The 18,065-nt window shown below is 42.8% G+C and overlaps 1 protein-coding gene and 1 long non-coding RNA gene across 7 annotated transcripts in view; one reads left to right on the forward strand and one right to left on the reverse strand.

Annotated features, from left to right (window-relative positions):
- LOC119848784 (zinc metalloproteinase-disintegrin-like NaMP) overlaps positions 1-18,065 on the forward strand; it is a 48,580-nt gene that overhangs the window by 20,738 nt on the left and 9,777 nt on the right. For 5 of the 6 annotated variants that reach the window (XR_006277106.1, XR_006277105.1, XM_038385008.2 and 2 more), the window contains 11 exons: positions 2,540-2,611; positions 3,867-4,036; positions 5,158-5,242; positions 5,802-5,932; positions 7,218-7,395; positions 8,995-9,084; positions 10,405-10,600; positions 12,945-13,047; positions 13,602-13,758; positions 15,362-15,442; positions 16,599-16,677. Coding sequence is in view for 4 of the 6 variants with exons in the window: in XM_038385008.2 (XP_038240936.1) it covers positions 2,540-2,611; positions 3,867-4,036; positions 5,158-5,242; positions 5,802-5,932; positions 7,218-7,395; positions 8,995-9,084; positions 10,405-10,600; positions 12,945-13,047; positions 13,602-13,758; positions 15,362-15,442; positions 16,599-16,677 (1,342 nt within the window). In the remaining 2 variants the exon portion in view is untranslated. The other variant, XM_043502993.1, reaches the window with a different exon arrangement.
- The window catches only part of LOC119848785, a 37,291-nt gene continuing 32,299 nt past the window's right edge, over positions 13,074-18,065 (reverse strand). The window contains exon 3 of the long non-coding RNA XR_005290337.2: positions 13,074-13,224. This is a non-coding gene — a long non-coding RNA (uncharacterized LOC119848785). The remainder of the gene's footprint in view (positions 13,225-18,065) is intronic.

Here is an 18,065-nt window from a genome sequence, read left to right on the forward strand (position 1 = left end):
CAAATGAAGAAGAAGATTTTGAATACAAGAGAATCATAGCTGATCAATTATGCAACCTGCTGTGTAGATAAAATATGGATATTATAAAAAGGCCCTGATCCTGCAAACAAATACGTGCTGAACTTCAAGCACAAGAATGGTCTCAGTTGCTCAAAGTTAAGCAACCTGTGTTTGCAGGATCAGGTCCACAGCTGACAATATTTCTGACAGACACTTTCATGCTTACCGATTCATGCTCCTCTCATGAGACCCAACACTCGGAAGTTACATCACGTGTTTCCATTAACTAAAACAGTGCAGTACCAGGCAAGGTGAATCATCTTGGCATGAAAAATAATGAACAAAAACCAGACGAATTTTTTTTCCAAATCGTTTCTTCTTTCCCCCTCCCCCCCATCAGCATATTTTCTAAGAACATTACTATATTTGGTGTTATGAAAGTATGGCACTTCCATCATACGTCCCAGTTTTCAGGGGGAAGTTAACTCAGCCTTAAATATTTGCCAAAGGCAGAAACTTGACAGCAGTCCAGGAGCAATCTCTTTTAAACTAATTTTCATAAAACCTGCTATTACCACTTTTTTTTTTTTTTTTTTTTTTTTTTTTTTTTAAGATTCTAAGGGCCTCACTCTCATTCGTACTAAGGCCCCTTTACACCACAGCGGAAAGGGGCCTTAGAGTGAGTGGAACTATACTTCACACCTATTCTAAGGCTCCTAATTCTGCCAGAACAGTGTAAAGGGGGTTTAATATAAACCAGATTCTAAAGGGACAGGAAGAAATCCAGATCTGTATGAGTTTAGGCTACTCTGTCGCCCTTGTACCACATCCTCTAACACTCTGCAAATCTGATTCTTCCTCACTTGCACTTGTGTCAATCAGGATTAAACCAACTGAAATCAGTGATGAAAAATGGATTTCAGTTGTGATCAGAATCAGGCTCGGTGTGTGTACCTTCTATTTAGCACACAAAACACTACCAGATGTAAACCCCAACCCAAAGCCTATTGAAATCAAGGCAAGCCTTTCCACTGACTTTAGTGGGCTTTGGATCAAGCCCTTCGTGTTTATTATGAGAACTAATCCCAATGATTTCATATTAACACACACTTATGGTAATGCTACCCCTGATAGTAAGCATTTGCAGGTCCCTGAGGGTGAGACCGCCACACCACCTAGGCTTGAGAGCCTGAGCTGCAGTCCAAGCCACAAAGGCCACACTGGTATTTTTAGCACACTAGCTCAAACTCCACTAGCACTTTTCTGTCTGCCTGGGCTGGGAGACTCGGTCCCAGTCTCTAGGCACTGTGCGTTAAAAGTAATAAGCCAGATCCATAGCTAGTGTAACTCGGCACTGATTTCAATGGCATGATGCTAATTTACATCCGCTGAAGATCTGGCTTAATATCTAGAAAGGTTGTTATCTGACAATGAAAAACAAAAATACTTAGTCCTTCCTTGACTGCAGGGGACTGGACTTGAGGACCTCTCGAGGTCCCTTCCAGTTCTATGATTCTAAGAATGGGGACAGGATCTGGGACCTAGTCCCTGAGCCTTTGGTTCTCAACCTACACTATTGTGATTGTAGTACAGTAGGTGTGGCGGGCTGCAGTTGCTCTAGTGATGTGTGTAGTTGTATGTAGAAAATAGACCAATAAGGGGGAATATGATTGAGAGCTACAAAATCATGAATGGTGCGAAAAAAGCGAATGGAGAAGTGTTATTTACTCTTTCACATGATACAAAAACTAGGGGTCACCTGATTAAATGAATAGGCAGCAGGTTTAATAAAAACAAGAGGAAATATTTTTTCCACAAAACAAACAATTACTCTGAGGAACTCACTGCCCTGAGATGTTATGATGGCCAAAAGCGTAACTGGGTTCAAGAAAGAACTGGATCAGTTCATGGAAGATGGGTCCATCAATGGCTATTAGCCAAGATGGTCAGAGACATAGCCCCAGGCTCCGAGTGACCCTAAACCTCGGACTGCCAGAAGCTGGGAGTGGGAGTGGAAGACGGGTGGATCACTTCATAATTGCCCTGTTTTATACACTCCCACTGAAGCTCTGCTGCAGGCCACTGTTGGAGACAGGATCCTGGACAAGATGAATCATGGTCTGACTCAGTATGGCAGCTCTTACATTCTGAACATCACCATCTGCGCTCAAATAGCTACTCAAATCTCAACAACTAATGGGTGAAATTCACTGCAATACAAGGCCCATGCACCACTGAAGTCTCACTTAAATGCACAAAATAGAGCATCAGGAGGACTTCAGTAGGCCTAGTGCTCTCCCTCTGCATAGGACTGAATATCATACAGTATGAGGGATTTGAAATATACAACATGATATGAATATGAGATAAATAGTAAACTGAGATTAGTTGCTGTACTAATACCTTCATTTCACTTTAACAAAGACCACTGATCTGTGGTGCAGTTTTATTTGAAATGTTTCAGGTCTTTTCCCCTACAATCACTGTTTTATTTTTTTCCCTTATCCGGTTACTGATGCTCTCTCATTTATTTTTGCAGTATAGGAAGTACAACCGTAACTTGACGAGTATAAGAACACGGGTATTTGAAATAATCAATTACATCAACATGGTAAGCCCTGTTATTATTAAGTAAGAGTGCTACAGAATTTATTAAGTTTTGCAGTCTCGGGAGTTTTCTGTAATTACACCTAGAAAAGAATGAAGAAAATCGGATCTGCTGGCATTTATGAAAGAGTGAATAAAGCATAAATAAAGGGTCAGGTGGAAAAAATGAAAGGAGAATCTGTGCCTTCAAAGCAACAGAACCATGATATCAAACTAATGAATTTTCTCTCATAGTCCACAATGGTTTGGTTGAAAACAACAGCAGAGACACTGGATCTGATTCTTTACTGCCCCATGCTTTGCATGGTTTATTCACAGCAGTGCAAAGTGGGTATGAACCTCTGCCAAATCAACATAGTGCTTTACACCATATTTGCAGTCAAGCAACTTACTATACAAAGCCAAGTCAGTGGCAAACCATGCTCGTGTAAAAGGCAAAATTGTAATAAATGCTACAAAGGTCTTTTTTTTTTTTTTTTTTTTTTAAATGAAAAGACCAGGTCAGTTTCCATCAAATTTTCAAAGAAAATTCTTCCTTCAGAGGAAACTCTATGCCAAGTTTTTATAGACTGAGTTTTTTTATATAGTTAGGCTCCAATCCTCCAAATGCACATGCATGTGCTTAACTTTAAGCGCACAATAATCAATCCCATTGAACTCCATGTGCCTGATTCTCATTTACGATTAATGCCCCATTTATTATATTGCTCTTAGAGTGTAAAGGAGCCTTACTAGCACAGCAGCTAGAGATCTAGCCCCGAGAGTATGCCACATGTCCATAATATCCCGGGTTGTATGTTCAGAAGTGAGAGAGAAAGAATTACATAACTAAACCAAATATTTTAAGGAGGGGTTTATGGCATCAGTGTCATAGCAATTGTTACAAAAAACTGATTAGAGTTCATTAAAAAGAAGGTGTGAAAAATTTCCAAATTTTTTCCTCTTTTAAGTTTGTAATTTCTTCAAATATGCTGTTGCCATTTCAAAATGTGACTTATTTTGACAGTTTCTTCAGTTGGTCCAAAAACTGGGGGCGGGGGGGAGAAGAGGCAGAATTAAGAAAAATCAGATTTTTTTCTGATTTTTTTTTTAGTTTCAAAACTTCATTGGAATTTCAGAATTCAGAAAAGTTCATCTAGTTTTAGAAATGAGCAAATGTTAGGTGATTAAAAACAAACTCATTATCAGAATAAGTCCCTGCTGTCTGAAAAAATTATAAGTTACTTACTTCTTCTGTCCTTGCTCTCTCCTTACTGCAGGTTTATAAAGCCATAAACATTTATGTGGCTTTGATTGGGCTAGAAATCTGGTCAGCTGGGGATCCGTTCACTGTGAATTCTTCAGCAGGCACCACCTTGGACAAATTCTCAGCATGGCGTCAATCGAACCTGCTGAAACGGAAGAATAATGACAATGCTCAGTTACTCACGTACGTATCATGGCCTTTTCCACTTTTATTTCCAAATATGCCAGAAGAATTTGTACCCAGAAACTTGTTTACAAAGATAACCAGAGATGCAGTCTATAAGGGTCCTAGTTTTGTCATTTCAAACACTGGATTATAATATTCACAGATCGATAGGGTGAAGCCCTGGCCCCATTTAAGTCAACAGGAGTTTTGCCATTGACTTCAACAGGGCTAGTATTTCACCTATAGGTTTTTAAGGGCAAAAGAGATGGTTATGTTCATCTAGTCTGAGCTCTGGCAAAACAGGAATACTATAAAATGTGGTACCATTTATACCAACACTTTGCATGGTACCATGCAAAGTGCTGGTATACATGCAAATAAAATGAATGAACAGAGATGGACCTAAGCACCCATGCACTTTTGAGGTGAGCGGCGGAGTTTAATATCCGAATGAGGAGCTGGATATGAATTTTGCAGCTGGCTATCTATCTATCTATCTGGGCCCGAAATACAGAGCTCACACCCAGATTCTGATCTGAATCAGAACTTTGGAGAGGTGCCCAATTCAGTATTCTGGCACGAGCCCACTGGGCCTGGTTTACCAAAGCACATACTTACATTTAAGCATGTGCTAATGTCCCATTGATATCAGTGGAACTTAAGCACATACTTGGTGTTAAAAATGTACTTAAGTGGGTTTGCTGAATCAGATTAATTTAAATCAAATACTTAAATGCTTGGATAAATCTAGTCTTGTAGAAAAGGGATGAAATCATTTACATGCTTAAAACTGAACCTGTGCTTAAGTGCTTTACTGAAATGGAGCAGATATAAAGATATATCTGAGCTGCAAAGTTGGAATTCAGATCCAAAAATTCAGCTGCAGTGTCCCATCTATGACCCCGAGGGAGAGAGTCAAGGGCACAAATGACAGATAAGTGCCTAAATCCCACTGAAGGCCAATGGGAGTCAGGCTCTTAAGTATTTGTGCCCTTGAGAATCATACTGGTTCTGACTAAGGGGACCGTGCCGAAGGGAACCTCCAGTTCAATCAGCAAAACTACCAGCAATGTCATCCGGTTTTCACCCTTGTGACAGATCACTGGGGGTTCACACTGTGTGTTTTTGCTTCCTTACAGAGCGATTGACTTTGATGGGCCAACGGTCGGATTGGCCTTTGTGGGAACCATGTGCAGTTCTACTCATTCCACAGGCATTGTTCAGGTCTGGCTGTTTTTATGGGTAACATTTAACCAGCAGGCAAAGGTCACTGGAATTTTTAACACATCAATTCGTTGCGTGGCATTATTTGGGGTACATTTCATTGCTGCATCAGGCTGCAGAGCGTACAGAGCTGTTTATTTATAAACCAATATAAGGGAGAGCAGAACAGAACCATACACTGCGATTTAAAAGAAAGGGGTAAACGATGCAATCAGTTTTGACCAGGATACCCCCAATCACAACACTGAGCATCTTAAATTAGAGACGGATAAAAAAAAAAAAATGAAGTAGATATGCTCCTAAACCAGAACATTTGATGCAAAACCTCTCCTTGAAAGCAAGGGAAGTTCACCTCTGGACCCAAAGTTCACTGACTGAGCCAAATGCTTTAAAAAGACCGAGCCAAACCTCTAAAGCCAAATACCCCGATTAATGCAGTTGAGATTTGGATGTGAAACCAGACAGAATGTACTTTAGAACACACAGGGGCCAAGATGTAGTAGCATGTCCTCCAGTGTCATAGAAATAACTGACAGTTCTATTGTTCTCATCACCACAGGACCATAATACCAATCCAATTTCAATTGGAGCCACCATGGCACACGAGATGGGTCATAATTTTGGCATGAATCATGACACTAGCTTCTGCAAATGCAATTCTGGATCTTGTATCATGGCAGCACAACTCAGGTGAGGCGTTTGCATCTGCAAAAAGGGAACTACAAAACCTGTGAGTGCTTGAAATACAGCTGGGCCCAATCCAAGGCCCACTGATATCAATGGGAGTCTTTCCATTCGCTTCATTTTGGATAAGACTAATAGCGTACTGTTGAAATGGATCTGTGAACTACACCACGAACGCTTACAATAACTGTAACATGTGAAACAATGAACCCAGAAAGCATGACTCTTCCCACGTTTGTGGTGAGACAGAACTTACCCAGTCTTTGCATATCCTGTTTCATATCCTGAAAAACTTGCTTGTAACTTAAGTGGATTTCTCTGATAAAGCCACTTGCTCTAGTTATCTGCCTCTCCAATAAGCAGCCAATTGAAAGCATCCCTGAAGTTTCCAGCACAATTTTATGCAATCTTTAGTTAAACAAAACACCCACCTCTCCTAGACATCCAGTATTCACAGTTCCCATAGAGGCTTGCTTAAGATAAGCTTCCCTTTATACTCGTGATGATGGTTCACTTCCTGCTGTTTGTGTTTATCTGCAGAATTGAGGTAGACGGGCTTTGTATCAGATCCTAGCTGATTAAAATTTCTGTAGACCAAGCCTGACTCCTCTAGAAATGTGGCTTTTCATTCTGTGTAAACTTCCCACTCTTTCTCCTTAATTGTTTCACCAGTGTTTCTCTTACAACCACACGTCCTTTATTCTCTTCCCTTTTGTCATGTTATTTTTCTCCTCTTTTTTTTTTTCCATACGTCTGAAGAGTGGGTGTTTGAGGCAATATATTTTTGGTTAAAAAAAAGAAAAAAAAATCCCACCACTTTAGTGCATATGCCGAAACTCCAGTAAGAGAGGAGAACTTCCTGAGGTCAAACTATTCAATACTGATTTGAGATTTTTAGGATGTTGGTGTTTGAGATATAGAGATCACTGATTAATATTGCTGCCACAGGACCATAGAAGGGAAAACTGGGTACTTCAGGTGCCAGAAGTAACCACTGTACACACTTGTCTTATAGAGCCAGGAATTTATGATCTAAGAAGATGATCTCTCCATGTTGTCAGTATCTCCAAAAATGTTTTTGTTCTTTTAAAAAAAAAAAAATGTCACCCCAACGAAATATTTGTAAATGCCCAGAAATTAAACTAAACTTTTCAGGTTTTTAAAGAGTATTTGGGGAAACTACTGCATTTGATTAATTGGGACGAGGACACTCATTTCATTCATATCCTATACGCTCTGTGTGTTGTGTGTAATTAGTTGTCACTGAAATAATGTTGATTCATCTATGCAGCTACAACATCCCCATGGATTTTACTGCATGCAGCCTCCAGGATTTTCAGAAATACCTATTGGACCGAACACCAATGTGCATCACCAATATGCCTGCACTGAACGACATAGTAGCAACCCCCGTTTGTGGGAACAACTTTGTAGAGAAAGGAGAGGAGTGTGACTGTGGAACTCCAGAGGTACCCATGAATAATTGTGAAAAAATAATATTTATCGAGAGGTAAAAACTCTACAGAAGCTTCTGGCTTTTTGAACGTAGCCTTGTTTTTTAAGTCCACCTCACTCTTCCACAAGTAACCACTGATTGTCCAGAGGTCTTGGGAGAAGTCTGAAACCTTCTGCTACTTGAGGGTGCAGAAAACTCAGAACTGCAGAGAAGGTGCCAGATTCTCTATTGCTCTGCCCTTTGTGTACCCAGTTAGCCCAGTGCAACAAGGTTATGAAATGCTACTACTTTGATTCATACCTTCAAACTGTCCCAGGTTTCCAGGTTTCTGTTCCACTTTAATCCACAAACCCGGGTAAAGCAACTCTGGGCTCGGCTTCCCATTCTGGGCTGCAAGCATTATGACCCGCTCCCTGTCCCTCTTCTCCTCCCTGGCAGCCTCTCCCCTCCCTACTCTCCCATTCTCTCCTCACTCCCAGCTTTGCCCCTTCACAATCCCTCCCTTCCATAAACCAGGCATGTGCTCAGACCACCGGAGCCAAGCCCAGCCAGCCCTGCAGGACAGGAACTGCAGGTGCTGCCAGTGCTGGGTGAGTGCAGGGCGAACCTGCAGCTCCCTCGTGCCACCCCAGCTCCCCTCCCCGCCAGCATCCCACCCCTGGGGGCAGGACCTGTCCCACTTTAGCCACTGGCAATGTTGGGAGGTGTGCTGATTTGGTAGCATTTCCCATCCACTTTGCCATTACCCCTACATTAAGGCTCCTTTACACTGCCTGGGTTGTGCAGAGGAACCTTGGTGTAATTGAAAATGAGGCCTTGGTCTTCAACCCTGAGAAGCAGAGGACCTCTGGAGGAGGGAAGGTTACCGGTCTTGCAAAGGGGGAGCTTCAGTCAGTGCTGCCTTGGGGAACTCAGAACGCACTTAAATTAACCCTAATCTTCAATTAACCCAGCGTTACGGTTTGTTGAGCTTTACACGTTTCTGAAGTATAGCTGGAAGAGTCAAGGTCGACTCAAATGTACATTAGCCCAAACGAAATAATTTTCTTGCTCGCTCCCAGAATATGCTTCAGTAGCATTTTTCCATGGAATATCCATTCAAATGCCACGACACACACAGTACAGTCATTAGGGCCACAAAAACAAACAAACAGTCTTGAAGCTAGTGTGGAAACTTATTTCTAAGAACACTGAGTTTCCAGCCGATTGTCAAGGCAGAATGTGTGTGTTGGGGGACAGCAAAAAGCTGAGTGGTGAGGCTGAGCTGAATTGTAAGCTGATTCAGTTACAATAAGGAATAGCCGTATGTGATCTGTGCCAAAGTGGGGGGGGGGAGGGGAAACCCGGCCCGCTGTTCCCTGCACCATTTGATTCTGCAATTTTATAATCAAGCACGCTTGGTTGTCACACACAATCCTCCTGAAGAATGATTAGTATCAGTTTGCTTTGCCGTAAAGCCATTTTAGATACGTGTGGCACAAATGCATCTCGTTCTCTCTCTTTAAGCGAAGTACAGGCTGTCCTATCAGAAATGTGCTATTGGGAAAAAACAAAAACAAAAAACACAGAGCACTGTACCGTGCCAGTAATTTTCTCTGTGATTGTTTCACAGGAATGCACAAATATCTGCTGCGACGCTGTAACATGCAAGCTGAAGCCGAATGCTAAATGTGGATTTGGGGAGTGTTGTGAAAACTGCCAAGTGAGACCCCTTTTGATCTCAGCTGTTTCTTTGGGTTTTGGTGGTGTTTTGGGGCAAGGCAGGAGGACCCCTTTAAAATGGAACACTGGCTGTTGTTTATCTTTGATGCAGCATTATAACAATAATCATACTCTGAAATTCTCAAGCACCTTCCATTGGAGTACCTCAAAGTGCTCCACCAATATTGATTAATTCAACCCAATGTTAATTAACTTAACCTCTCAGCATTCCTCATCTCTCCAGACAGGTAAACTGGTGCATGGAGCACCAGAATCTCAGCTGGTGTAAACTGACATAGCTCCACCGAAGTCAGTGGAACCACCCTAGTTTACACCCACTGAGGCTTTGGCCCAGAAAGTTTATATGTGACTCATACAGTATGGCTGGGGAAGACACGGGAATAAAATCCACATCTGACTCTCATGCTTGTATCTTAACCACAAGATCATCCATTTCCCTTATATCCTTCCTACTAAATCATGGGTGGCAATGGTCTGTTAAGAACAACTAAATAATCACAGGGCTCTTCTCCAAAGAGCTTGCAGTCCAACTTAGCCATAACACAGCCAGGAGAGTTTAGAAAAGGCATGTAGGGAAGAGCACAGGAGGTACATCGTTGCCACTGCAGCAAACCCCATGGCTGTCCCAGTGTGATATGCTGAGTACCTGCTACTAGAAACTGCAAAGCATTTTAATTTGCATTATTATTAACACCCATTCTGCTGGGTTTGCCGCTTCTCTGATTCTCATAGTATGATGTAGCGTATTTTTTTCCAGCCTTCTTTGAAACGGCAGTAGCTGCTTAACCCAGGATGTCTCTGAATCTCATTGGAAATAACGGTAGCCAGCAAATAACTGATCTGCACCAAAGCTAAAATAATCCTCTCCCTGCAAATTATATCAGGTGTTTGAAAGCAATGACATGATCCTTAAAGGTCACTCACTAGAAGCATTTTATAGCTAGCACCAGTGAGTTTATAGGATGGCTGCCAATGTCATTGATTAGCAGGCTCAATGAAAGGGCCCGATTATGAAGTCATTATATATGCAGAATTCCCACTGATTTCTCTGGGAATTGGAAGTTCTACTAGTTTCAATGAGGGAGGCATGCATAGAAGGACTGCACAATTGGTTCCAGGTGGCCTGGTTTTCAGAGATAGCAAACACTCACCCTTTGACCTTAATGGGTAACATGGGTGATCAGACTATTAGAGACTTTTAAGTCCTATTCAGCCCTGGGATAAGTCCATTGCTGGGTATTTTAAATGACATGGGGGAACGGCACATCTAAAACCACTGCTCCCTCTCTTTCTGCTACAGATTAAAAAAGCAGGGACTCTTTGCCGACCGATAAAGCATGACTGTGACCTTCCCGAGCTGTGTACTGGCCAGTCCCACCAGTGCCCAGTGGATCGATTCAGAGTCAATGGATACCCTTGCAGAGATGGCCAGGGTTACTGTTACATGGGGAAATGCCCCACCCTGCAGAGCCAATGCATTGCTCTTTGGGGATCAGGTGAGTGAATGCTGTCATTAAATGAATCAGATTGTTTAAGGTGAGGGGGAGAGTTCACGACACATTTGTGACAATTTGTCAAGTACCTTTTGAGAACGGGAGCCAACACGTCAATATAATTGTGCTATGACATTATGCAGGTGTGGTCCTAGCGCCTTAACATTCCCACCTGTTGTGGAAGGGGCTGTATTTACAGCACTACATTTAATTTATTGTCAGCCCAGTTTATCATCAGGATTAACTGGTTTTTACAAGTATTCAATTACCACTTTCCCAGCATGGCAAAAAATGTGTCTAAGACATGGAGGGAAAGTAGTTTTAAGCGTTTTTTTTTTTCCATTGGAGAACCTGCTTAATCTCCTATTCTCATAGTCACATTCATTAGAAAACAAAGCCAACAGAAACTTTTCTGAAATCTGTTAATACTTCCTTAAAAAAAAAAAAAAAGGAAAAAAAAGAGAACTTCCCTTTTCTGTCTTAACGCCTCAGCACAGAGTTATTGGCACTGAGGTTCCTTTCACATTTGCGTGTACAAGCCACAGTTTTTCTTGCACCCTATTGGTAGGTCAAATGGTTGATGGCGGCCGGGTTTCAGACAACAGGGGTGTGAAGTGCAGTGTGTATTAGCATGCGCTGGTGTGCTATTCTGTAACTGCCCCACGTGGACACTTCCAGCGTGAACTAAAAGGTCCAGGATCCCGAACTAGGTATCTTTTAACTTGCACCAACGGTGTCCACCCAGGGAGCTATAGCATAGCACTGTAATCCAAACTGTGGGGCCATGTAGATACGTACCAAAAGTATCCTTAATGAGGAGTAAGGGTGTCCACACAGGGAGTTAGTGCAGAGTAGCTACGGGGCTTTAAATTCACACCCTAGCTCACTCCCCACTAACTTTCCTTTGTAGACAAACCCTCAGTATTTGCAGCTGCTTGATCACACATCTTCCCTCCTCCCCCAAAGAAAGAGGAAGAAAGCTTTAAAGATTTCATTCTCTGTGGGGGTTTTTGGTTGTTGTGCCATGTGTGCTTAAATCTAGTATTTTTACGCCGACACTGCATCTGACGAGCCCTACCAGTTTCCGAAGCTCAGTGCCACATTTCAGATACTTTTTAATATGCGTTTCTGGGGAAAGAGGAAGTTGGAAAACAACTCCTCTTTCGCACAAGGTTGGGGGAAAAGGTAGCCAGGGAGTGGGTGGGGAATTATTTACATGATAAATTGAGGCCATTTCTCTGTTTTCACACTAATGTGACGATGATGCTCCCTTTTTACTTAGTGATAAAAATTTGTTTTTGTGGCATTACAGGGCAGGGAGAGCAAACAAGATGCCATTCTCCCTTGCTTGTTATCAACAAATTATAAGCTAGGTTCCAACTGCAGGGTCTTCATTACCGACGACATTTTAGAAGACAAAGAACTCAAATTAATCTTTAGAGCATAAATGTATTGTGCTTGTCATCTTAACACGCAGCCATCAGAAACATCAGCTGCTCTTCACTGGGTATTATTCGTGTCATCACACCAAGCAACTCCAATGGGCAAGGCACTGGGCAAACACACAGTAAGAGATAGTCCCTGTTCCAAAGAGCTTACAGTCGAAATAGGGCAATGCAAACCAAAGGGCAGAGGTACAGAGAGCGGTATGGGCATGGCCAAGGCCACACAGCAGGCCAGTGGCAAGCTGGGAATAGACCCAAGGCCTCCTGACTTATACTCCAGTGCCCTATTCACTGGGCCACACTCACCTCACAGTTTCAGGCACTAAAGGCATAGCTGCAAATGTTGTCCTCATTTATAGCCATGCAACCCCGCGTTTATATAGGTTTACATGTGACCGGATCCTCCGCTATGTGCAAGGAACACACAGTGCAGGCTGGGGGTGAGGCAGAGGACAGAGGGGTGAAGGTTTGCATAAAGCTCACCTTTGCCCTCCCCTAAACTTGGTCAACTAGCCTGGTCCTCCAGTGTAATCTAGAGCCACCTGAAGTTCCATCATGGACCTCAAGGAGTCAAAATGAAAAGCGAGGGATTGGCATGTCCCAGGCATGCCCTCTGGCCATACACACACCGATCTGAATGTGCTTTATCCCTCTCATCTATTTTTTACATAGATATGCTAGCACCTAGAACATCCTCGGTGCTACTATAGTCCAGGATACATTTGAGTGATGTGCCACTGCAAATCCGATTACACGTGTGTGATGTCAACAGAATGGATCATTTCCTCAGCTGGTGATGTCAATGGAGCTCCACCACTTTTCCATCAGCAGAGGATCTGGCCCATGGCATACTGTTTTCCATGCTCTTCACGGCTTTTCTGTCTTTTTTGCCTCCTACCCAGGTGCTACAGTAGCCGTAGACTCTTGTTATAAGACTAACCAGAATGGAGTTTATTACGGACACTGCAAAAAGGCAAATGGCACATTCATCCCCTGTGCAAAAAAGTAAGCAAAAAAGTACTTACCTTGTTGAAGTATGTGGGGTTCTAGGAAATAGGTAATTCATGTCCATATGAAGAGGCAAAAAACTAGGATAACTCTTGTAGCAGCTCTTCCTTTCATATTGGGGCCGGTTTGCTTTTCTCTTTTTAACCTGGACATTGCAGTAAAGCAGGGCAGTTTCTGATGAAAAGAGACAAGTACAGTTTCTAAATACAATTCTGATTCAGGTAAAGACAGCATAATAAACTAGAGTGAGATCAGTTAGAGAGAGAAGCTTTTCAGTAAGGAAGAATGAACCCGAAGAGAATCAGAGGCTGGGTTCAGTTAAATTAAGCATTCTGTCCTGCAAAGTACTGTGAGGATCCTCAATTCCCCTGAAAGTCAGTGAGAACTGAGCACCGGGACTTGTCGACACACAGACTGGAGCTGAAATAATATGGGTTATAATTCAAATCTTTAGTTATTTCAGTTCTAGTCTGTGAGTGGACTCAGGGATATGACATCTAGGCATGCTGTGCTCTGACATTCTAGAAGATAAGCAAGTGTTTTCCTCCCAGAGATATACAGTGTGGGAAGTTATTCTGTACTGGTGGTTCACGAATGCCTACAGCTGGAAACCTCCTATCTTTCGACTCATGCAAAGGCAGTTTTCCTAATGACAATAATGAAGACGCAGGCATGGTCGCTGCTGGAACTAAATGTGGTGATGGAATGGTCAGTGAAAGAAGTTTTTATCCCCCAGTTGTTTCTTTTCCATTTGTTTCATTAGCTGTTTCTTGTTTATAGCACAGACACTCTTGCAAGACAAAAAGGAGTTTAAAAAAAGTCCTATTCAAGGTGACTCAACTGAGTAAAGTCTGATTTTCTACCATCTCACTCTTTGTGCCATCATTTATTCCTGTACAAAGTAAGTGTAAAGTGCTACCTTTTGATTTGGTTGCATTTTACAGTCTACACAGGTATAAAGTTACTAATGGAGAATCAGTCATGTGGAGTCTAAGGTGTCTAAAGTTCATAAGAATGTGACTTATTATTTGTATAGTATACTCCCATTTATTCAAACATCAGCATTCTACAAATCCCTTCCTTGTCCCCAAAACAACTGCCTGTGGGCAACCCCCACTCTGCCTAGCAGCTGGAATGCACCCCCCCACAGTGGAACCCCCTGCCCAGCTGCTGGAATGCACCATCCCCCCCACCCCCCGTGGATCCCCCTGCCCAGCTGCCGGAAAGCAACCCCCCAATGAAACGTCCTGCCAACTATGCCCAGCTGCCTGCATGAACATCACCTACTCCCCGCACCTGTAGCGTGAAGATGCTCTTCACCCAGTCAATAGTGTAGCTGTGGATCATGCAGCACTGAGATGTGCAGTTCCCTCTTCAGTGCACCCTCCACTCTGCTCCCCAGGCGGCCTGCAGGAGCCACTGTTGGGGCACACATGCACTGAGCCAAGCGGCTGCAAGAGGAGCCCAGGTGCTAGAGTATCTGCTGCCTTGCAGTTACTGCACACGCACAGTGATAACAGCGAAGTCTATATCCTGCCCAACTGTTTCTGACTGCAAGAGAGAGCACTAGGGGGGCTGGGATGAAAGGCTGCCCTCTTGATTATCCCAACACCTGATTATCCAAATGAAATCTATGGGCCCCCCGCCCAGGCTATTCAGATAAACAGGAAGATATTGTATTGTGGTAGTTTCTCAGTGCTCTAGTCACAGACCAGAACCCCATTGTGCTAGGTGCTATACAAAACACAGAACATGATGTATCAAAGATCAAGTAACACCTCTTAGCTACATCTGGTACAGTAAAAGCTAGTTTGGAAAACAGGGAAGGGGGAATATTGATACACACACACTTTCCCTTTTTTGTAATCTATTCAAAACTTCAGTGAAAAATGACATCAAAATTTCAAGTTCCATAACATTTCTACCAACCCTGGGTACAATGAAATAACGCTTTGGGCCCGATTTTCACTTACATGAAATCCCCTGTATGCTGCTGTAGCTTGAAATGTGGAGTAAATGTAATTGACTCCCACTTTATCGCCCTTTTACACTGCTACAGCAGTGTATAGTGGTCTTGGTGTAACTGAGAATCATGCTATTTTTCTTTATACAGTGTCTGATTCCTAGTTATATTAAGGACCCTTTACATCTCGGGGCCCTTAATGCCTATGTAAAATACATTTGTACACACACTTTAATGCCCCTTTACACTGCTCACCACATTACAATTGACACAATTATTACATAGTGATGCAATTTATGAAAGCTGAAAGTCCCTTCTCGTTGATCACACATGCACTTTGAATTTCAGGTGTGCAGCAAGGGACAATGTGTTGATATCGAGAGAGCCTACAAGTCAACCAACTGTTCTGCCAAGTGCAATGGACATGCTGTAAGATCTAAGTCCTTATTGCCAAGGACACTAAGAAAAGCTCTTGAGTGTGAACTAAAGCCCAGTTTTGATGTTACAGTAACAGGTATAAGAAAAGGAGTACTTGTGGCACCTTAGAGACTAACAAATTTATTAAAGCATAAGCTTTCGTGAGCTACAGCTCACTTCATCGGATGCATTTGGTGGGAAAAAAAAAGTTTTTTTTTTTCCCACCAAATGCATCCGATGAAGTGAGCTGTAGCTCACGAAAGCTTATGCTCTAATAAATTTGTTAGTCTCTAAGGTGCCACAAGTACTCCTTTTCTTTTTGCGAACACAGACTAACACGGCTGCTACTCTGAAACCTGTCAGTAACAGCTATAGGATTTTTTAAATCCAGGGGGATTGGGAACGTATGATCATATGAAAGAATCCAGATGAACCAAGTCCGAAACGTCTTGTGGTTTCACAGGAGCACATGTAACCCAATAATGCATCAGTACCTTTGCTTAGGAGATCACATACAATAATAGCGTAAATGATTTTTAGGAGGGAGCATAGTCCTTGGGTAGCAAACTGGATTGGAAGTCAGGAGACCTGGGCTCTATCCCTGGGAAAAATTCACACCTCTGAGCCATGTAGTTAGGTCAATCTAAATTTTAAAGTGTAGACCAGGCCTTACGCCTCCTTTACAAAACGCTCAGAGGTCTAGAGATGTAGGGCCTGATTCTCTGCTGCCACACAGTGTGTGTAGTAATTTACATTGGTGTAAAATGCTACCGAGATGGACACGGAGCAATCTACGTGTGCTTTGCACAAGGATACATGACTGTACAAGGTGCAGGAGAGTGGAGAATCAGGCCTGTGAAAGTGCATTGTAAGAAGTCAGTACTATCATTATGTGAGCTAACTTCTCATCTATCTGAATAGGAATTTTACACTTCACTGCAGTGGGACCATCATTGGAAGCCTGATTCAAAGCCCACTGAAGGCAATGGAAAGATCCCCATTGACTTTAATGGGCTTTCCATCCTGCTGATATACTTACGTATAATAGGCCAAATTCTGATCTTACACTGGTATAAACATGGATTAACAATAGCCATTGGCATTAAACTAGCTTCTTCACTCTCTTGACCCTGGTTTAAAGACTAATATCAGCCCTCTGTTTTCTTAGGTGTGTGACCATGAACTGCAATGCCAGTGTGAAGAAGGATGGGCACCGCCCAGCTGCGATAGTGCCACAACAGTTCAGCGTGAGTAGGCTGTGATAAATATGATAAAGCGAGATACTGGTCAGACCATAAACTGCGGGCCAAACAGAGCTGGTGCGAGCTGCACAGCTCCACTGACTTTAGTGAAACAACAACAGGGATTTGCTTCAGCTGAAGCAATGGACCATAAGGGCTTGCCTACATTTAAAATGCTGCAGCAGTGCTTCAGTGAAGACGCTAGCTATGCTGACGGGAGGGGTTCGCCCATCAGGGTAAGTAGTACACCTCCCGAGAGACAGTAGCTAGGTTGATGGGAGAATTTTCCCATTGACCTAGTGCTATCTGCACCAGGAGTTAGGTCGGTTTAAACTATGTCACTCAGGGGTGTGGAGTTCTCAATAGCCCTGAGTGACGTGGTTGTACCAACCTAAGTTCCTAGCGTAGACCAGGATACAGCACCTTCATTCCCCTTCGTATCTGCTTTCTGCATGTCTGACATAGCTGTTTATTTGAGTGACTAAAAAAAGCTGTTACTTATGATAGCCCTAAAGAATTGACACACCTCTGGGGGAGAGAGAGGGGCAGGCTCTGTCTTCACTGCTTAAAAATGTGGTTTTTTATACCTGTACAATCCTGGTAGAGACGATCTCCCTGTAGTTTTTACCACAAAGTAGCTAGGCAAGGGCAACGCTAAACTCCTTGTCCAAGGTTGACTTGTAATTTTGCTTCATGGTAAAACTATGGTGTTTTCTCTCCACTAGAACTTTACAGCAGAATAGCTAATATGTTAGTCACCCCATGGCAGAAACAACTTTTTAAGCAGTGAAGACAAAGCGCCAGACTCATTCCTGCCTTCAAGTTATCTACAACAAAATAAAAAGCTAGATTACAGTCAGGGGGTGGGGGGGGGACACATGCAGAACTGGTATAAACAGTTGAAAACCCACTGTGGTTGGTTAGAGGAAAACCTCCTACACCAATTCTGAACTTGGTCCAGAGTCCCGCAGAGGCGCTGTGAGGATTAGTGAGTATGTGCAAAGTGCTTTGAAGAGAGAAAGCACCCAAACATACTGAATTTTATTAAGGTCCTCACCTGCTCTCTCACCAACTTTTGTTATTGAATAGGAAACTTTTTAAGATCATTATGTGCAAGATTGAGCTTGAAGGCTCAATTCTGAGTAAGGACAATCTGACATTACACATCCCCAGGAGAGGCACTGGGGAGGCAGGGAATGGTCTCTCAGAGATACCGCTCCAAATCACCATTTCTCTGGAATTCCATCTTTCATTGGTTGGAGAAATATGCTACATCAGCCTTGTGTATGACACATCCTCCTCCTCGCAGCCATCTGGCTGACACAATATCCTGACCTACTCCCCAACCTTCTGCCCATTTTGCTAGCGAGGGTGATGAGTGAATATCGAGCAAT

Source organism: Dermochelys coriacea, chromosome 26 (genome assembly GCF_009764565.3).
Source record: "Dermochelys coriacea isolate rDerCor1 chromosome 26, rDerCor1.pri.v4, whole genome shotgun sequence".
Taxonomy (NCBI): Eukaryota; Metazoa; Chordata; order Testudines; family Dermochelyidae; genus Dermochelys; species Dermochelys coriacea.